General features: G+C 53.9%; 2 protein-coding genes across 2 annotated transcripts; both read right to left on the reverse strand.

Annotated features, from left to right (window-relative positions):
• Window positions 1–7,804: 7,804 nt before the first annotated feature.
• VOLCADRAFT_89364 (uncharacterized protein) lies at window positions 7,805–10,096 on the reverse strand (the record flags this gene model as incomplete). Its single annotated transcript, XM_002949017.1, has 4 exons — window positions 7,805–7,920; window positions 8,181–9,232; window positions 9,584–9,729; window positions 10,082–10,096. 4 exons carry the CDS (start codon window positions 10,094–10,096, stop codon window positions 7,805–7,807), a joined length of 1,329 nt encoding a protein of 442 aa, XP_002949063.1.
• Window positions 10,097–11,196: 1,100 nt separating this feature from the next.
• VOLCADRAFT_89365 (uncharacterized protein) lies at window positions 11,197–18,886 on the reverse strand (the record flags this gene model as incomplete). Its single annotated transcript, XM_002949018.1, has 9 exons — window positions 11,197–11,334; window positions 12,231–12,326; window positions 13,395–13,445; window positions 13,973–14,056; window positions 15,634–15,720; window positions 16,091–16,214; window positions 16,848–16,939; window positions 17,926–18,027; window positions 18,191–18,886. 9 exons carry the CDS (start codon window positions 18,884–18,886, stop codon window positions 11,197–11,199), a joined length of 1,470 nt encoding a protein of 489 aa, XP_002949064.1.
• Between the last annotated feature and the right edge of the window lie 1,669 nt (window positions 18,887–20,555).

Genomic DNA, 20,555 nt, shown 5'->3' on the forward strand with positions numbered 1-20,555 from the left:
AGGAGGAGGAGAATGAGATGATGGTGGTAATGGTGATGCTGATGGCGACGATAATGATGACGACAGCGACTTGTGACTTGCGACTGCGATGGAAGGCGTGCTGTAGTGGTGGTACTACGGTAAGGTTGGCCCAGAGCGGATCCGCTCTGGATTGGCCACAGCGAATCCCGCAGTGGGAGCAGATCCCACATTCTATACCATCACCGTCAGTAAACTTTTTGATTACCTATAGGCTACACCCTCGTGTAATAGGTCGGGACGAATTTTACTTACGACAGCCGCGGCCCCGACTGTTGCGGCGCTATAGTAAGCCGCCTCATATCCCTGCTCGCCTGATTTCCTGTCTATGCCGTAGACATGTTGCACAGATTACCGTGCACACAGCGCTCAGCAAACGGAGAATTTACACCTGTCTACTGTTTGCTACATCGCATCCAGCTGCTCTGGCCAATGGACGATGCGAACAGGAACGTGCGATGTAGGCACAACATCTTTCGTATGGGTATTTGTGTGGTAATCACGCAGCCCCTTAAGATTTGTTTTTTTCGCTTCGCTTTCCGTACTTTTTTGACCTTTATATGCGCGCATATTAAGAAATCCTTCCTCCCATGCTGTTCTTGGATTCCTATCGTGTCCTTTGTTTTAATGCGGCGAAACTCTTTTCTTGTTTGTTTGTCGTACACGTACTTTTTACCGGTTGGAGTAGCCCTGACTTTTCGGCGGTTGGCTTGCTGTTGGTAAGTGCATTGATTAGTGCATTGGTTCATGCATTTCTCGACGCCCACCTGGTTCCGGGCCCCACCTGGTTCTGAAGTGAGGACCGGCAGACAAACAGAAAGATAGATGAAAAAGAATGTGCGTGCAGGTCGGCAGGCGGAGGCGGAGCTGGAAAGGGGAAGCCATAAGGGCCGCCATCCTGAGTCCCAATTTGGAGTCCCAACGGAACCGTAGCGCCTTAGTGCGGTGCACCGTACGCACTTACTAATGGCGAGTACTCTTTTGGCTTCTAGTTGCTCTGCGTTTTTGTGACGTGTGGCTGAAACGGCTCTCCCTAGGCCCACCGGGTTCAACCTCCGGCAAAACGAAGGCTGGGGACGTAGATCACATGCCGTGATTTGCACACCTGCCACATTACCCTTTTCGACTGGCAGTTGTTGTAGCTTATCACACACAAACCTGTAAGGTGTCGTACGCCCGATCCGACGATGCTGTTTTTAAATTGCACTTGGCTGTGTTAATCGTGTGTGCCGCCGGCGTCAGCATCAGTCCTGCATTGCTTTCATTGCACTGCAGTACGTACGACTCATGGCTTATGTACGGTAAATGCGGTTACAGCATGTCAAGCAGTGTTTATCCTTATTTCTCAGACACCAATGATTTGGCGATGTGGGCCCCCCGACTGTTATTGCGTACTCTTGTTTGTTTAGTTGTTCTGGGCTGTCGAGCTACACAAACGCGCACACCCGGACCAATCAGACTCGCCTTTGGAATCGCAGCCTTGCCTGATCTCTGTCTAGGGATTTACATATATTTCTTTTGCGCCGAGTAACTCTAAGGCGCACAGGCCGGCCGTACAGGTTTTCCGTGCCCTTCAGTGCAGACCGCATCACCGCTTGTTAGCTGCGACCAACTGCAATCAACCAAAGTTCCGGCAGGTGCCTCAAAGACACTGTTCTATGATTAATGAACTACCGGGATGCCAAGGGCTCAATTGCGACGGCTGTCCAGAAGCGGCTTCCGGTCAGCAGCGGGCAGGCTGGCAGGCTGGCAGGTCGCGGTTAAGCGGTGGTTGAGTAATTGGTTAAATTTGGTTGGCTGGTTGATGATTAAGGTCGCTTTGCAAAACCTTGGACGGTTCTCTTTTCCTTCTTTTTGGAGGGCTTCTAGATGAAACTCTGGAATACCCTGATCGCGGGGAAGTGCTGATGCTTGAGGCGAGTATGTAAGTAAGTATATATATATATGTATATGTATATGTGCGTGTGTGCCTATCTGTAGTCGCTATCTGTAGCCGGTTGTCCGTGCGTGGCCGCCCCGGGGGGTTGCGGACTGCCCGCCTCATCACGTCGTTGCAGAGCCCCGGCCTCCCGCGGTGTCGGGTTACGATGCTGCTGTTTGGGTACCTGGGGTTCGCAAACCTTCCAGTGTAATCAACACGATTTGGGAATGAGCGATGAAGATCGATCACGGTTTGCTGTTGGACCTCAGCAAAACAGTAAATCAACAGAAGATATAAATCTGTGAGATGTAAACCCGTACTCGTACTCCTAGCTAGTAGGCAGGTAGGTGCTAAACTACCCTACATACAAGTTGTCGTAAACCCTTTTCCAGGCTTATTTTCCATTTTTAAGCAAGTTCGGTCTGGGCAACCCTTAGGCGTTCTGTCGCTTAGGGAAGACTTGGTTTGCTTTTCACAGCAGCCTTACCGGTTTGTACTGGTAGGCTACGTCAATCCAACCGCCGCTGTTCAGTTGTGTTCCGCGCACAGCCGCTTGCCTGGTCAGCAGTTCGGCTTGAATACACTGCTTTCTTAGGCTTAGCCACGTCAGCCGCCTTATTACTGTTGATATCACACTGATAGCACACTCGTTGTGGAGGTACTCTTCGGGACCTTGAGCCATCCATCCACAAAGGAGTTCGGCTGGCTGAGAGATGCACGTATGTCACATACGGTGCGGCGCAGATACATAAAGGACCGCACAGGGCTTCTTGTCTAACTCACAGAACTTTACAATGTTTCTATGAGAGAGAGAGAGAGAGAGAGAGAGACGTAAAGCGACATTCACCAAGCTCGCTTTTGGCCATAAATACCGAAATCAAGCAATCGGTCACATAAGTCCCTCCGGGGGTAATCCCCGAGTACCGACAACGACACTTAATCCACACATGGCGATAGTCAAGCACTCTCTCGCAATGTAGTAATCGCTCACACACGAAAGGGATAATCCGCAAAATTAAAATATCCCGACGTATACAAACGAGACTGTCATCTCACTTCGTCAACTGAACGATTGCCGAACGTAAGACGACCACTTTATCGCTTTACGGAACTCAGGCGACCAGCCGCCAAAACTGAGTACGCAATATTCACACAGGAATGTGGACTAATAAGAGAAGAAAGACGGTAAAATGGACGTGAGGACGCTGAAAACGATGTGACAGCGATATTGCAGCAGCAATAGCAGTAGCATGCAGCGGCAGCAGAAGCAGCAGCAGCATAATACCAGCAACAACAGCCCACATCTACTCGGATCAACGGATTCTATAGGGCTGGGTTGACAAAAAGGTACGCATGCACGGATATACATACCCGCACATACACGTCCGTCATGCTTCTCTTTGACACATCGACATCACACCGACGAATGCGTTTCTGTTTTTTGAATGATCCGAGGTGCCATGAGGGCAGTGCCCAAGTGGTCTTTTGTTTCCAGGTGGCCCTCTCCTGTAGTAGCTGGTACACTGTACGGCACACATAACTTAACTACAAAAAATACGCGCTAAGCTTAGCGCGTCCACCAGCATCTCGAGAGGCCTTTTTCAGCAAGACCAGTTACTACATCTCCCCTCTTTCTCACCTCACCTCCACCACCCCAGCAGGATTTCGTGGTTTTCCATGATACGATTACCACACCACCACCATCATTCTGTGAGACCACACAACCAATAACGACAGCCAAACCTGAAAACCCTAGTCCGCCAGCCAACCCTCATCATGTCTGTCTGAGCTTTTCAGGCGGGCAAAGGAAGATAATTATAACTGCTCGCCCGCTAAAATCCCTAAACCGTGAACACAAACACAAACCAAACACAAAACAGAGGGCAACACAACCGGCGAATTCCGGCGGCAGCAGCAGCAGCAGCACGCGACAGCAGCGCCATACGGCGACACCACCACCACCATAAAGAATAGACATTTTTTTTGCGCGCACAACAAAGAGCAGCAGACAGCAGGAGCACACCTGTGCACAGCCTGTCAGCATTTTCTTTCTGCAGCAACGGCAAAACGGCGACAAAAAAGGCAGATCTCAGCGGTGAGACCACCAACAGCGGACGACCGTGATGATATCTCTATCTCTGGGAGTGCCGCGCGTCACAGCTGCGTTTCATGGACGGTATGAGCGCGGCTGATAAAAAAAAGTAAAGTCAAAACAGACGAAATTGTGCGTTTCTCCCCCCGCACCTTCGAGGCTAGGTGAGGCTAGGCTACATAGGCGACTCAGAAGACAAATTTGGGCCGAAAAACTGCGGACGCTGCAAACTTTTCTTTTCTTCGTTTCTTTTTCCGTTCCACACATGCCTTACTTCCAGGCAGACCTTTACAGCGCACCGCTTTTGTGCGAGGCGCCCGAAGAAAAGCCCTGCCAACTGTCAACCACACCAATCTCCAAAAACCAAAAACGCCTGAATTGCACGCCTTACAGAAGTCAATTCCGCCATTCCCGGTTATGAAGGAAACCACCATATCTCCACTACACGCAGCCGCCTCATCCTGCCCTAACATCGCACAGCGTCACCGCAGGTGAAGTGACCGTTCGTGACCACCACGCACCTCCTACCTCTCCTCTTAACTCCTCAGGCGCCTCCTTTCCCTTTTGCTCGTTTTGCATTTCTTCTAACACCGCCGGCTCCTGACCCTCCAACCGCTTAAACCAACAACGACCGACCTGACCGATTGCACCGAAGCGGATTTTTTTTGCACGCATAAACGCAAATGTTGTTCCCATCGAAATCACGTTTCTATTAGCCGGCAGCGCTGATCCGAATGTAGTCAATCAACGACACGGCGACCGAGTAGTTGTGAGTTGCCCCAACGGGATGACACCAACAACAAATATGGGCTGTCGCCAGAAAACTAGGCAGCGAGTTACGACAGCCGCGGGGGTGTTAATAACCTTACTTCTAACGCCTAGCGAAGCATCCTACCGAAATCACCAAGCTACCCGCGTTGCTGTGCCTCATTAGGCGAGGCCTAACAGCTAAACCTAACTGTCTCTAAACTACGTCCTTGATTATTTACGCCGTAAAACGAACGCCGTACAGCAATAGACAAGGAACGAGCCCGACGCATGGAGATCCCGCACTCGCGCTCTCAGCCGCACCTCGCAGTCCCCCATCTAGGAGGAAATGCCGTACATGCCGTACATGCCCCCAATCCACCTCAATCCTTCAGCACGGGGATTCGCGTATCGGTCAATCGTACGGCAATTGATGATATTAGGTAGGTGGGTAGTTGGCAGTCCACTCTGCCATTCTGCAGCCAAAATTTAGGGGAAATGAGTTTAGGGGGTCCACCGCTAAGCGGAGACAAACGCGGCTGTGGACGCGGCTTTAACAAACGGGGTTAAACCGCAAAGCCCGCGACTCGAAACAACGACAAAACCTGCTGGCGTCCAACAACGCTACTCGCCAAGATGTTTAAAAAATTCATAAGACAAGCCGGTCAAACGCTCAAGACCGCCAAACATGCCGCACCGTACACCAAATCTTGACGAGATTGCATGGCCATATCCACAACTCCCTCCAACAGAGAAAGAAATGCGGTGGACCTTCACCACCATAACCATTATCATTATCACCATCATTATCGTCATCATCATCATCATCATGAACAGCACAGAAAAGAAAGATATGAGGAAAGCAGACCATCATCAGCATCTGAACAGCGGCATTGACGTCTGCACCACCAGGACCACCACGACCGCGGCCGGTGCACTCCGGCACCAAAAAACAGCGCCACCACAGCATCTGGCCGGATCGCCTCCACAGCGTCCCGCTTGCGCTCTCGCATGTGCGAACCCCAATCTTCAACGCACACACACAGAGGGTACGGTAACGATGAAATACACCGCACTACCAACACGTGGCCCGGCCGCGAACAATGAACAACAGACAGGCATCAGAAGGCAACAACAACAACAACACAAAACTGCCATGCTCACCATCCTACCAGGCCAATCCAGGTCGCGAAATGGGTACGGTCTACGGTGTACGGAACTGTACGATGGTACGGCACCTCTCCAGCTGTCAGCGCGAATAAGCGAGGGAACACAAACCAAACCGATCTAGACGAGCGAGCAAGGTTGCGAGCCCCACCACCCCAGGAGCGCCGATCATCCACCCCTGCGGCCGTGAGCATCTCGATGCGTCCGCGTCTCTGCACACAATATTGTGTGTGTACGTCTGCATGTGCATCTGCTAGTTGAAAGAAAGCCCCTCCACAGCAACAGAGCCTCCCACCCCCGCACGGCCTCGCCACCTCTCAAACGATCCTGAGCCCGAGCATACGCCCCTCAATGCCTCGAACGGCAACCGCCCAAAAGTTCCGCACATTTAGCTCACTATCGACAATCATGGTCATGCACAGCAACGCCATGCAAAAAATGTCCTCCCCGATGTCCAGGCGCAGGCGCCAGTGGAGGGAGCTACGGTGAAAGCGATTGCAGCTGTCGTAACACAGTAGCAGCACGACCACCAGAGCCACCCACCACCAGAGCCACCAATGGTCTCACTTCGACTCTCTGTTCGACGTGTCAAAGAGAGCTGCAGCCCACGAAGCCGCCCAGGAACCCGCCGTCGAGCTGCATCCCCCCCCCCGGTGCTCTTTGCAACGCGCGTGCAAAACGTTAGCTGCCTGACGACCGATGATCAAGGGGAACCTAGAGGACGACAACGCCAACGGCCAACTACAAAACCGCCACTTTGGAAGAAGACATCTGCACCTTATTGACTCCGAGCCTGAACCTTGTTGATTCCGAGCAACCGCCAACGTGTAAAACCACAATACTCCTACCTCCCGAATCGACCTAACCTAACCGCTATAGCTCCCGACCTAAAAGCATTTTTTATAATTTTTTTACGGTCATCTCAAGAAAATAAAGAGATAAAACCTCAATACTGTGGGAGCCCACCACAGACAAAACGGACGGAACGGAAGCGAATCGCGCGAAAATTGTCAGTCCTGCACTGTTATTATTATTTTGACCATACTACCTTCAACGACGACGTATTAGCCGACACGACCAAAACTCGCGATGTGCGACCATTGGGTCTGAAAAGTTTTAATCTGTTCGGACCTTTTTCGTCCATCAACTTCATTAATGTTACGAGGATGCCAAGTAAAAAATTGTCTTCAGCAAGAAAAACCCGAGGGCGGGAAAAGAAAACATACTTAAAACGCAATTTAGCCATGAGCCCGGCAACAACCAAAAAAAAACAGGAAAAGCAGGGCCTCAGCTCTGCATAATTTCCCCAACTACCATTCTACCGTGCTTTTACTACATCGTAAGCAGCGCTGTGTGCTTTTTCATACATCCTTCCGGACGATTCATGTACAACTACTGTTCCTCCTCGCGGCTCAGATCATTCAAGCCCTCTACAACACTCCTTCCCGGCACAACTTCAACAACAGAGGGCATATGCCGATGTATGACCCATGGGTCCGAGTTGAATGCTGGATGTTTTGCGCGTCCTAGCATCTCACCTGTTAACTGCTTTTTTGCTATTTCTAAAAGTTTCTCTTGGCTTCATGGCTCAACGAGCACCTTCTCTCGACACCTCTATCTCGCTTCCGCACACAGCACTCCCAGATGGCCATCGCCGATCATCTTTCACTCTCCTCATCGTCGCCATCCTTGTAGCATGTTTCCTCTCCCCTCTCCCCTCTATTACCTTCCCCTCCTCCTTTCACCTCCTTCCTTCACCTCCTTCCTTCACCTCTGTTACCTTCACCTCCTTCCTATTCCGTCGCCTTCCATTCCTCTAAGCGGCTCGCTGCCGAGTCGTCCACGCCAGCTGGGCACAATCACGACTCCCGGGAAACCCACCGCTCGGCGGCCGCGGCGGCGACAGCGTCGCCGCATCGCCTGCCGACAGCTGCGATGATGCCCTTTGACGCTGGTGCTGGTGGTGGTGGTGGTGCTGCGGCCGTGGCGGGCGCTGATGCCGCACACTGAGTGGATCAACGGCTGCAACAGCGGATCCCATGGGCTTGACCACTCGTATAGCCATCTCACCACGGTGCATCGGCGGCCTCGTCCGTATGCGGGCGCTAGTATCCCCAGCAGCGGCAGCGGCAGCGGTGGAAGAGGACTGCTGCTGCTGCTGCTGCTGCTGCCGCTGCTGCTCTTGAATCTGGACCGATAGCAGTCCAGCCTTGCTTACGCTGCTGCACTCCGCACCGCCCTCGCCGCCGCTAACAGTGCTGCAGGTGCCGCTGCCGCCACCGCCGCCGCCGACGACGACGCAATCGCTGACGACCATACTGTTCATGTCCTGGCTGATACCCTGGCCACCTTCCAACTGGCTTAACGTTGCGAAGCCCACCGGCGGCACCGAGGTCGTGACGGCAAGCTCTGCCATGTCGGCAGCGACAGCCGACTCAGCAGTACGGCATTCAGAGGGGGCGAAGGCAGTCACCTCGGCCGCAGCTGCGGCCGCCGCCGGCTCCGCGTGCGTTGCGGTGTTTGCCATGGCCTGCGCTACGGGCTCAAAGCCGCGCTGCACTGCAAGTACCTCCATAGGGCCCCCCGCGGCTGCAGGGGCAGCGGGCAGTGCCCTGCTACCGCCGCGGCCGCCGTGGCCGCCGGCGGCGGACGCCCCGTCCCGAATATCGCCCGTCGCCGCCAGCAATCGCAGTACGGAAACCGGACTATGGCCTAGCGGGATGTGGCCAACGAAACCGCCGCTGCTGCCAGTGCTTTCGTCGCTGCTGTCCGTACGGAAGACCTGCCGAGCAATGGCGGCCAAGTCAAAGACCCCCGCGTGCGCGGCGCAATGGTGTGGCGGAGCCGGTAAAATATAACCGCGGGATAGCGCCGCCGCCTCCATCTCGGCAATGGCGTTCGTCTGTCGCACCGTCATGTCGCCCGACGACGGAAAGGGTGAGGGTGCAGAGGCAGTGGCGCCAGCGGTGCTGGGAGGCGGCAGGACGGGGGTGTCCCGAGTGCGGTGTGGCTGAGGCATCCACTTGCTCATCATTGCCGTTTTCGTGCGCCACGGCGGCAAGTGCAGGCCCTGTCGCTGGAAGGAGTCGGCCATGAGCGCACACAGCAGCTGCACCACCGGCACCAGACGGCAGCTACCCCCCACGAACACGTCGGGTGTACGGCTCAACACGTAGTCGTATTCGGGTGAGGGGTACGTGATGGAGAAGTGCGGCCGCAGGGAGGGCTCCACGATGAATTCCATGCCGCCAGGGCCGCGAACGACGAGAAACTCGTGGCGGAGGGACCTGGGCGAGACGCGTGAAAAGCGCGGTGGGTAGTTTGGATAACTTGGACACTTTGATATGGAATAACATGGTCTAAAAAGCCTTTCAGGTCACAAGTGAAGGGTATGAGCCACAGGAGACAGGGTGACCGAATCGTCTGCCAGTCATGTGATAGGGAGCCTCCGAAACGGTCCTCAGTAAAAATTATCGCAAAACAATGAGATGAAAAAACAATTCGCACTGTTCTGGGACGGATACCAGTCTTAGGTCAGAGGTGCCGACGACCATTCGGTCATCCAAAGTTCTGCACCGGTCCTGGGTGCAATCTCAGCATGCAAATCCATTCTAGTAATAAGTTATCAGCTCCCTTACTTGAAACAGTCGGCTCCAGTACCAGCTAACGCTGAACGCATGGAGACGAGGTAACCCAGCGAAGCTAGACAACGCGCAATAAAGCGAGCATCTTGGCAGCCTTCATTACCGCTAGTGAGCAAAATCCTCTGGACAATGCAGCAAAGCTGCAAGGGTGACAAACAGCAGGGAACGCTCTTAACATGACTGGACGAGGACCTTCTCACAGCTCCTGACCAACAAGCACAAAAAATACTTCAAATACAGAATAGAATCCTTTATTCATTTCTTAAATCCGAGCCGGCGCATATTCATGTGCCGCAAGCCGGCCCCGAGCTCTCAACCGAAACTTGCCTCTCTTGCGAAGGGACACGATGGCCTGCACAACACCTCCAGCCGTTGCCCAAGGTGTTGAGCATCATGAGCGCCATCAATGGTTACAGATTTCTCCCCATGATCAACAGGAAGGGTGACCTGAAAGGTGGTTTTGAAACGCTGGGCTGAGGACGTGGCACTTACGCGATGGACGCTCATGTCGATTTACCTCACAATCAAACATGAGGCTGCTATGACCAGATGTAGGCATTGGGAAATGTCTCCCCGCACTGCAAACAGGAACTTTGCCTGGCTGTGCCAAATGCGCGAGGCCCAAGCCACATATGCTCACAAAATATCTTCTGTGTGCAATCTGAAACATGTGTAATGTCGAAGTGGGTATCCCAGCAAGGTTTTCTATGGTGGCCGAAATACGGCACGTACGCCGTAGGCGTTTGTTAGCAAACGTCGCTACGTCGGACAGTCCATCTTACAAGCCTCCGATCGCACTGTCCCAGATTGAGGTATTTATTCTGGGCTCGAAAAAGGTGTCGAGCTCGCAATTGCTCACGCTGTTGAACTATTCCGCATTGACTGCGAAGGTAAAGCGTCGAGGTACAGCAACTCAGCGCAATCCCTTTCCGTCTTCTGGTCTACACGACTATTTTTCTCAAGGCCTTGCTAGTGTAGCTTGTTTCTATTATGGCCGGTGCTTGGATAAATTCCAGATGCAACAATTTGAATTGCACTAAAAAACTGTGGCTTCGCGCATAACAGCCTCAGAGCTTAGAGCATGCAATATTATCTTTATCGTTAGAGAATAAGGACGAAACCATTTCCTCTGCCTGCACGGTCTGGGCTTTAAGATGCCGATTGTGCTTCGTGCCGCCGCATGGGACGCCTTGTGAACCATTAACCATGGAGATAATCCTTTTTTTGCATTTAGCTGTGACACGCAACGGAGAAAGCATACACGGCAGTCCAGTCCATGGACGACCATTCCTCCTTTACTTCAAATTCACAGCTACCAACAATCCACTTCCCCTACCTCAAATTCAATTACCGGTATTGCGCATAACCTGCAATTAACATCGTCGCTGCGAAACTCCTTGCGTCAACCAGGGGTTCATGACGCCTACGGTGCTGTTCACGAATGACCGGCCCTATTTACTTATTGCTAACAGATTTTCAAAATACTTCACCATCAAGGAAATCGCCTCCTGCTAGCAAAAGGCAAATAGGGCCGGTCATTCGTGGACGGAACCCTACCGACCATCCGAAGGTTAACACTGCATTGCAAAAACAATCCAGGAAGTATCCTAATCATCCTCGTCATCGGACAGCACCACTCCGCGCCGAACTTTAGCAGCAGGAGGCCGAGCTTCTCGCGTAGGCAACGAAGGCCTGCTGCGTGGCGGCGGCGGCGTGCCTCTTCCCGCCTTGGGCGGCGTCTTGGACTGCGTTGCAAAGCCACAGGAACAATCATCAAAGGGGAAACAGTCAGCAAGAGGAAACAGAACAAAGACGCTCCTCAATCTCGTTAGCGACAGACGTCAAAGACACAGCTCCCGCAAAGAGGAATCAGTCGGACGACAGTTCGGGGGCACGTGCGGCGCATCTCCTGCTTGCCAAGATGCCCTCAAGCACCATCCTTTCTTCCCATAACACGCCGGCGGCATCCAAGGACCACGCTTGTGACTCAGGACGTTGTCCCGACACCGACACCTCCCAAGAATCACCCCACCCAGCTCAGCCCCACAGAGCAGCACCCTCCCCCATCGTGGTTTTAAATCGGCGGTCGCTCATCTCATCTGCCAATACCCCCACCATTCGCACAAAACCCGATGGCTCAGCGGCCGGCCGTTCAAATGCCAGCCCCAACCAACCGCTGCCGTACGTTTGCACCCCTTTGGAACAGTCCCTTGTTTCCAGTTTAGGACGTTTCGCAGTCGACCAGCGTTGCGGGACAACAACAGGAATCTCCACGAGGTGGTGGAGGTGGTCCTTCCCCAACCTGCCCCCACGAATCCGCTATCCCAGTTCTTTGTACTTCCAAATAAAGCATCACCGCCTTCCCTTCTACACAAACTCCCGGACCCGAGGTCAGCAACAGTACTGCTCCGAAACCTCTCTTGGTCGGTATTCTAGCAACGACATAACCCTCGCGCAATCGAAAGTCCCTTTCCCCCTTTCACCTCCACCACCGTCACAGCGCAATTCCCCCCCCCTACACACACACACGCACACGCACACACCACATCAGTTGGCAACCCGCCAGACACCCATAGCGCACAGACGACAACGCCACAGCAAAGTCGCACCGATCCCCGTACGCCTCTCTCGCCCTGCTTACCCGCCTAGCCGGCGCCTCCTTCTCCTCCTCCTCCCCGTCCTCCTCCTCCCCCCCGTCCTCCTCGTCTTCACTGCCGCCTTCGCTGTCCACATACTCCTAAAAAGTGTCACGGCAAGCCACGGTAAGCGGCAGGGGCAGCACCAGCAGAGTCAACGACAGGGTCAGAAGAGAGCAGCGGCAACTTGAGCAAGGGCAGCAGCAACATAGCGGGGCGCGAACGGCAGATGCGCCAGCCAATACCGCATACAGGAAAGCATGCATACAGGTCAACGTGGGAAAGAAACGACGCCGGAAGGAAGGGGTGCGGTGAAGAGGTCCCACTGCTGCTGAGAACCCCAAAAGTAGCTACCCAAAGGGCCGCCAACCCCAACGCCACTGAAGCAGCAGCAGCGGCGGCGGCGGCGGCGAAAGGCGAAAGGCAGAGTCCCCGGTGCGCGGCCCGGCTGTCCTCTTGTCCCCATCTGGCCGCCTCTCGACTTCGCGCTTCCAGCCCTTCCCCTTTTCAATGTCCACCGTGTTAATTCTTTATATCTTACACATGGTTTCCCGCTTTCAGTCCCCCCGTTACACAACCTTGCTACCCTTCTGCTTCGCATGTACCCTTGCCGCTACTTCTGCTGCCTGGCCAGGTGAGTCCAAAGGAGGCTCGAGCTTTGTCGGTATATCGCGTTGCGTCGGTCGGATAGCCAGGCTAGGATAGTCGGGTCGGTCGGGTCGGTCGGGTGGGTCGCGCGTTTTGGGGGGATGGGAGGAGCACTTGCACACCACCAGCTTTTTATTTATTACCAGCTCATCAGCCAGTTTCGGTACAACCTCGTCAATGCCGCCGCCAGGCCAGCGGCAAACTTTATTCCAGCTTCACGTCAGCAGTTTTTCACTACTTTTCCCCCGCCTCTACACCTACCTCTAATTCTTTAGGGCTTGGCATTACTGCGTCTCTTCCGAACGTTTTTTAACCTTGGCGGCTAGGTAGGTAGTTGTCCGATATCATCTTCACTACATCATCCCGAGGTCGCCGTCTTCAAGAACGCCTTTTGGTCAGTCCTACTTCTGGTACACTCTTGCCCTGGCAGCAGCTTCATTTGTTCGTGAGTCGTCTTTCCCCCCCAACACTCCCCAACCGCCCTCCACTCCCTCAAGCACGTGGCACACGCAGTCACGCACCTCCTCCTCCTCCTCTTCCTCGTCCAGCTCCTCTTCCTCACTCTCCTCCTTCTGCAGCACCAGACAGGAACAAGAGCATGAGAACGCGGCGAGGTGCAAAGTTGGGTCACTGAACCATGGGTCGGTCCTGGTTGGTCAGGCATGGTTGCTCAGGTGCGCCGTCGGACACATCGACACGCAAAGCACATGAAGAAGAAGACACGGGTGCGACTGTCCATTAAATCCTCAAGTCCTGTGTCACAGTTGGACCATTTAGCAGCAACATTTGGCCGATGTAGGGCGGGGACATACTCCACAAGCTCCAAGATCCCACAAAGGCCCACAACCCGCCGCCGTCGCCACGCCCCGGGCCATGCACTCAAAGCACGCATTTTCACCTACCACTCATTACCACCCACTCATCCATCCGCCCTCCCTTCTACAAACTACAAAGGGCCTAGCATCAGGAGCCCTATTTCCCACTCACCCACCCAACCCCGCATTGGGGGCCTTTTTCCACCGCCGGCACGTGCCCCCCCATCACCCTGCTTCTTCCCGACCCCCCCCTCCCTGTGCAACACCTCCGTTCCCTCGCGTACCTGCGCCCTTCCTCGTCGTCGGCCCTGCGCCGACCCGCCGTCCGCCCCCCGCTTGGCGCTCTGAAGCCGCCGGGCTGCCGCCTCCTGCGCAGACGCAATGCAGCCATCGGAAGAGAGCGCCACACACAAACATGCGAGTCTCAAAAAAAACCACATAATGATGGCGGGGACGATAGTGGTGATGAATGACGATAGTGGTGACGATAGTGGTGATGAATGGCGATAGTGGTGACGATAGTGGTGATGAATGGCGATAGTGGTGACGATAGTGGTGATGAATGGCGATAGTGGTGATAAATGGCGATAGTGGTGACGATAGTGGTGATAAATGGCGATAGTGGCGACGATAGTGGTGATAAATGGCGATAGTGATGATGAATGGCGATAGTGGTGACGATAGTGGTGTTGAATGACGATAGTGACGATAGTGGTGATGAATGGCGATAGTGGTGACGATAGTGGTGATGAATGGCGATAGTGGCGACGATAGTGGTGATAAATGGCGATAGTGATGATGAATGGCGATAGTGGTGACGATAGTGGTGTTGAATGACGATAGTGACGATAGTGGTGATGAATGGCGATAGTGGTGACGATAGTGGTGATGAATGGCGATAGTGGTGACGATAGTGGTGATGAATGGCGATAGTGGTGATGAATGGCGATAGTGGTGATGAATGGTGATAGTGGTGACGATAGTGGTGATGAATGGCGATAGTGGCGACGATAGTGGTGATGAATGGCGATAGTGGTGATGACATGGCGATAGTGGTGATGAATGGCGATAGTGGTGACGATAGTGGTGATGAGTGGTGACGATAGTGGTGATAAATGGTGATGAATGGTGCGATAGTGGTGATGAATGGCGATAGTGGTGATGAATGGCGATAGTGGTGACGATAGTGGTGATGAATGGCGATAGTGGCGACGATAGTGGTGATGAATGGCGATAGTGGTGATGAATGGCGATAGTGGTGACGATAGTGGTGATAAATGGCGATAGTGGTGATGAATGGCGATAGTGGTGACGATAGTGGTGATGAATGGCGATAGTGACGATAGTGGTGATGAATGGCGATAGTGGATGAATGGCGATAGTGGTGATGAATGGCGATAGTGGTGACGATAGTGGTGATGAATGACGATAGTGGTGACGATAGTGGTGATGAATGGCGATAGTGGTGACGATAGTGGTGATGAATGGCGATAGTGGTGACGATAGTGGTGATAAATGGCGATAGTGGTGATGAATGGCGATAGTGGTGACGATAGTGGTGATAAATGGCGATAGTGATGATGAATGGCGATAGTGGTGACGATAGTGGTGATGAAAGGCGATAGTGGTGACGATAGTGGTGATGAATGACGACAGTGGTGACGATAGAGGTGATGAATGACGATAGTGTTGGCGCTGGTGACGTCCAAAGCAACCCCGGTGTCCCCGGGTGTCTGGTGCTGTGGCACTGGCAGGACTCCGACCCGACAAGTTTCCCCTTCCGCCAGAAGATGGTTCCATGGTTCGCTTCCCCCCCCCCCCGGGAACGTGTCCCGCCTGCGCACCCAGCGCCCCATCCAACCCCCTCTTGGCTCGCACCTTCCCCCCGCACGCACACAACCCACAAGGTTGATTTACCCTCGCACATTTACCCTCGCACACGTACCTCATCATCGTCGTTCATCCGCCGCCGCCGGGAGTACGCGCCGCCGTCGTCGTCGCCGTCGTCAATGAAAGCCTCGTCACCGCCCAGCTGCTCCATCCGCATAACGCATATCGCAAAGGATGACGCGATGCCCCCGGGGCGAGGGTTACGGGGGTGTGGGGGTTACGATAACCCCCCACGGAGGAGGAAACCCAGCCGCTACTCTCATTCTCCACTCTCCTTGTTCGAAGTCCGAGTCCGAGTCCGGTTGCTCTTCATGGCTCCGTTGAAGCAGAAGAAAAACAGCCATGCATCTATCAGGTCCGTGCCGCTGAGAGCGCTACATCCACATGTTCTCTGTATCTTCCCCCCCCCCCCCGCTGCGGCCCAACCCCGCCTAACCTAATCCTTACTCCCTACTACTCTCCTTTCCCCGGAATTGCTTTCATGAAAATTAATGATATATATTCCTCCTCACCTCGATGCCGTCGTCTTCCTCCAGGAACCTGGTGTTGAGCTGCGGCCGGCCGCGGGAGCGTCCCCCCCCGCCCGCCCCAGAGTACCGCGCCATGGTGCGTTGCTGCCGGGCCTCCAGTTGGGCCCTATGTGCGGAGCGCGGGAAAGCAAAGGAGGGAAGGGGTTGAGAACAAATTCAAAAAAGGCTTTCACGTTCCCGTAAATTACAATAGTGTAGATGTGCGGGGAGAGGGCCCGGGAAGGCAGGAATGACATGTAAGTTAAAATGCAAACAGTGGAATGTGGTGGGGCCGTAGGTGGGGCCGTAGGTGGGGCCGTAGGGTGCCACGGCCACCCTGCAGTGGCCGAAACAGGAAAACGACTGCGCGTGCCTCTGTCTGTCTGTGTGTGTGTGTGTTTACCCCGTGTGCGTGTGTCTACCGTGTCCGTGTTCTGCGCAAAACGCGACCTAACAGCAGCGAGCGATGTGGTAAAACTTGCGGATCTCGCAACAGCTAAACGGCAGAGCTTAACGACTCAGGCATTGGCCACAGACTGCCGCAATCCATGGGACCAAAAAACATAGGCAAGCAGTCTAGGCAAGACGGTGACAAGTATGCAAGAAGTGACTAACCGACCAGTCGCGACTTGTTCGAAAGAGGAGTATTAAGTGGCCTGCAGGATCACCATCACCACCACCGCCACCATCACCTCTCCTTCGCCCCATAGCACGCACACGCTCTGCCTTAAATTACTCGAGAAGGCCATTTCCTGCCCACCGGTTTCGGAGCAGCTCCTCGGTTTCCTTGGCTCGCCGCTCCTTCTCCTTACTCGGGTCGAAAGCCTCCACGTGCTGCTGGACGCGTTTCAACTGCGTTTCAAAGGCGAGGGGACCAGTCATGAAGAAGAAAGAAGCAAAGGACCAAGCGCGCCGACGTCCTAGGATAGGGGTTCATGGTCCTGAGCCACAGAGCGAGGTAGGAGCCCAGGGAGAGTCCATGGGTGCGAATCACACAGAGAAAAGGAAAAATGGGTCAACTCGAATTTCATCTACCCGACTTCGATCCGCTGCTCACTTGGATCATCATCGAACAACTAGCTTAACACACTTTCCAAGGCTCTGCTTCCTTCGGACTTTGCTGATGCGGCAGAGGTAGCCTGGTCAACGCGGGCTGGGCGTGCACCGCGTTATGCGCATAACGCCGTGGCGTGAGCTATTTTTTGGGTCCCAGCCAGAGGAAAAGCAAGAGATAGAATGAGAGAGAGATACACAGAATGAGAGAGGGAAAGAGAGGGAAAGAGAGAGATAATGGTGGGCCCGGAAAGAGGAGAGAAGGATCCAGTAGTCCGTACCCGAGCTAGGTAGATCAACATAAAAATCTCAGCAGCAAGTTCCAACACTTAGGGAACACACACACAAACAGCCGAAAAACGGCGAAAATCCCCTGTCACGGACTGTCGCTGAAGGAAGAAGAACACAGGCTACTGTTTTTTCTTGAGTACATGCGCTGGCTGGCTATAGTGGACTCAGCGACAGCTCCTGACTGGAGATTTTCACCGCTATTCGGCTGGCGGGCCAGCTATTGCACATATCCATGCAAGACCAGAGCTTGGGTTTCTCCTTCCTTCCCCCCGTGTGGCTAAGTTACTGCTGGGGCCCCCCACACCACCCATCTCAGGCCCCCCCGCACGTCTTTTCCCCTGGTGTCATTCATCCCCATCTGGGTCGCTCAGGCAGAGCCCCTCCAGCTGCTCGGCTCCGAAAAAACCCGGCACTCGGCCACTGCGGGACACAGCTCCTTCGACTCCCCCTGCACCTGCAACCCACGTCGGGGGCTACCCCAGTCCCATCCGCACCTTGACAGTCCGCTTGTCGACCTCCTCCCTCATGCGTGCGTACAGCTTGCTGTTCAAGGTGGCTAGTCGGAAACCCATCTTGTGTGTCAGGGCGGCTTGACCCTGGGGTGGGAAGGATGGGATGGATAGCCAGGGTCCGAGAGAGTAAGCCCGCCGGGTCCTGAATGATAATACCATGCTTCTGCAATGTATTAAGGGGATGTGGATCTGCGGGCTGCATCTCTTGCATTCTTATCCCCTTAACTAGGACTTAACAAGCACGCACCTGCACCACTCCGCTGTAAGCTACCATGTAAGCCCGCTGCTGAGAAATATCGGCTGTAACAACATCAAAGACTTCGTCCCCCAGCAGCAGCTGTAGGCTGCCGTCCGACCAGCGGACGAAGCGCGCATTGCTCTCCGGCACTAGCTCTTCTGACCCGTCGGGGCCTTGACGTGTGACGTAACGCCACCTGATTTTTGTCCGGTCCACCGGTTTAATTTTCATGATGCCCTTCTCGTCTACAAAGATTTCCTCCTCGCCCGCAAACGTTTCCGGGCTGAAAGGCGTGGGTTCCACGCCAATGAGCGCCTCGCGGAGAAGGTAGACATCGCCTTGTGGCGGAGGGACCGATAGAAGTGGAGCTGCATAGTCAATGGGAGCACCAGTGCGCGCTAGCGGACGGTGACCTGGTGCAAATTTACGTCTGCGGTCCCAGCGGTCACGGTCGTCTTCGTTAGCTTGCTCCTCGGGTTCTTCAGAGGCAGGTAATTGTCGTCCCGTAGCTTGAGCTGTGCCATCGTCGAGGTCATCTTCAAGCTCGTCCTCAGGAACTGGCTCAGCGTCTTCGCCACCGTCCTCAATGTCGTCCCCCTTCCGTGAGGCCTCGCGCAAACTGCCCTTTCCAAAATCCTCGTCCTCCTCATCGTCATCGCTACCAAAGAGGTCCTTCATGTTTTGATCCTCATCGTCGCTGGCCATTTTCGTGGATGCTCACTGTAAAGGAAGCTTTTCACTATCCAGATGGATTATCTTCTCGTTTTTAAATATGTTAATGACCATTTGGAACTGTCTTGGACTGTATATCCCTCATCGTTTTTGTCCGGCATGGGTTTTAACCCCCGCACGCCGCTGCCCGCTCCCATGTGTCACGTAACTGCACATCCGCGCCACACCAGTTATGTCACCTCCGACGGAAGCATTCTTTCTTATCTCTAAAGGCTCAAGCTATCAACTGGCGAAGTTGATTAGACATCACGGTAACAATCGTATGACAGGTGATTTTGCTAGTGTCTACGGTGCCAAGAGACAGGAGATCTGGTGCCAGGACGCGTGCCCAAGTGCTGGAATCGTCTTCAGCACAAGGGCTAAACATACAACCTCCCGAACATCATTTCCCACTTTATTTCCCAGGTCTGGAGCCTGCAGCTATACAAGCGTCGCCCATCAGCGCTGTCGGCTATCGCAACGCTTTGAAGCAACCATACGGCCCTAACGTTACAGGTCATGGTGCAGGGGCGTTGGAGTGGGGCTGGGATTCATGGGTCGGTCGCAGCAGGGACTTCATGCGTGGTCATAGCAGGGATTGGCAACTGGTGAAAGAATGCTGCCTTGGGCAAGCGAGCGGCAGTAAAAAGAGTCCAAGGAGCAAGGCAAGGGGTGTGGAATGCGCTGAAGGGACGCGGGAGTGTTCCCCGCTTCAGTGCTCCGAAACTAAGGGAAGCCTAGACGTGTATGTGCGCCTTTCGCGTCGTCCTTGCAAATGCCAGGGATTGTGCTTGAGAAGCTTGCTGAGAGCCAGGATATGCACCAGAGGGGACGTGGAAATTTAGGGACTATGTACGCTCACACATCCAAAGGCTGGCCTTCCGCACCGAGCACAATATGTATTATTCTCTGGCTCTGGTTTTGCAAAACCACCTACGAAGCAGTTTCCATTGGAAATAAAGTCACGCCACACGGTGCACGCCAACGCGCTTCGATAGAGCCATCTGAGTTTATTGCGACGTCACCAGAAGTAACAGAGATATATACCACATAAGTTAGACCTAGACCTGATTTATTGTGCCTTAAGGCGGGTTGCTCCGTATTGCCCGACCGACGTCGGTATACATTGCAAACAAACTGTAGTGCAGCACTGTAAACACACGCAAAACAGCAGCTAAAGCATGTATTCAAATGCAAATGAACTGTAGGCATGAGGCAGCGGCTGTAAGGCATCGTCAAAAGCAAACCTTTGCTCGTACAACGCCGTATTGGTTTGGGCGGAGGCGGAACAATGCCGCGCCGGCCCCGAATCATAGGATAACTTTTCGGCCTGCAGAAGGAGTATGGAAATTTTTAAAATGATTGACGAAACACATAGGATTGCTCCATATCTAGTAAAGCGTGACTGCTGACTAGCAGCACTACGCAAGGCCATTATCAACCACGACATCCAGGGGCCGTCCGCAGGACTTGCTGGTTGGCAGAGCTGACAGGCACGTTTTTAACTTCCAAACTACTTCTGTTCGGTTGGCGACAAGGCGCGGAACACGCCATGGCACAGAGAGTCTCAGAGAACCTTGTGTCAGTGGACGATGACCAGACGGGCTGGAATGGCACCCTTTCGAACAACTAAACCAGGTTTAATTGTAGCCCACGGGCCGGG

Source organism: Volvox carteri (genome assembly GCF_000143455.1).
Source record: "Volvox carteri f. nagariensis unplaced genomic scaffold VOLCAscaffold_12, whole genome shotgun sequence".
Taxonomy (NCBI): Eukaryota; Viridiplantae; Chlorophyta; class Chlorophyceae; order Chlamydomonadales; family Volvocaceae; genus Volvox; species Volvox carteri.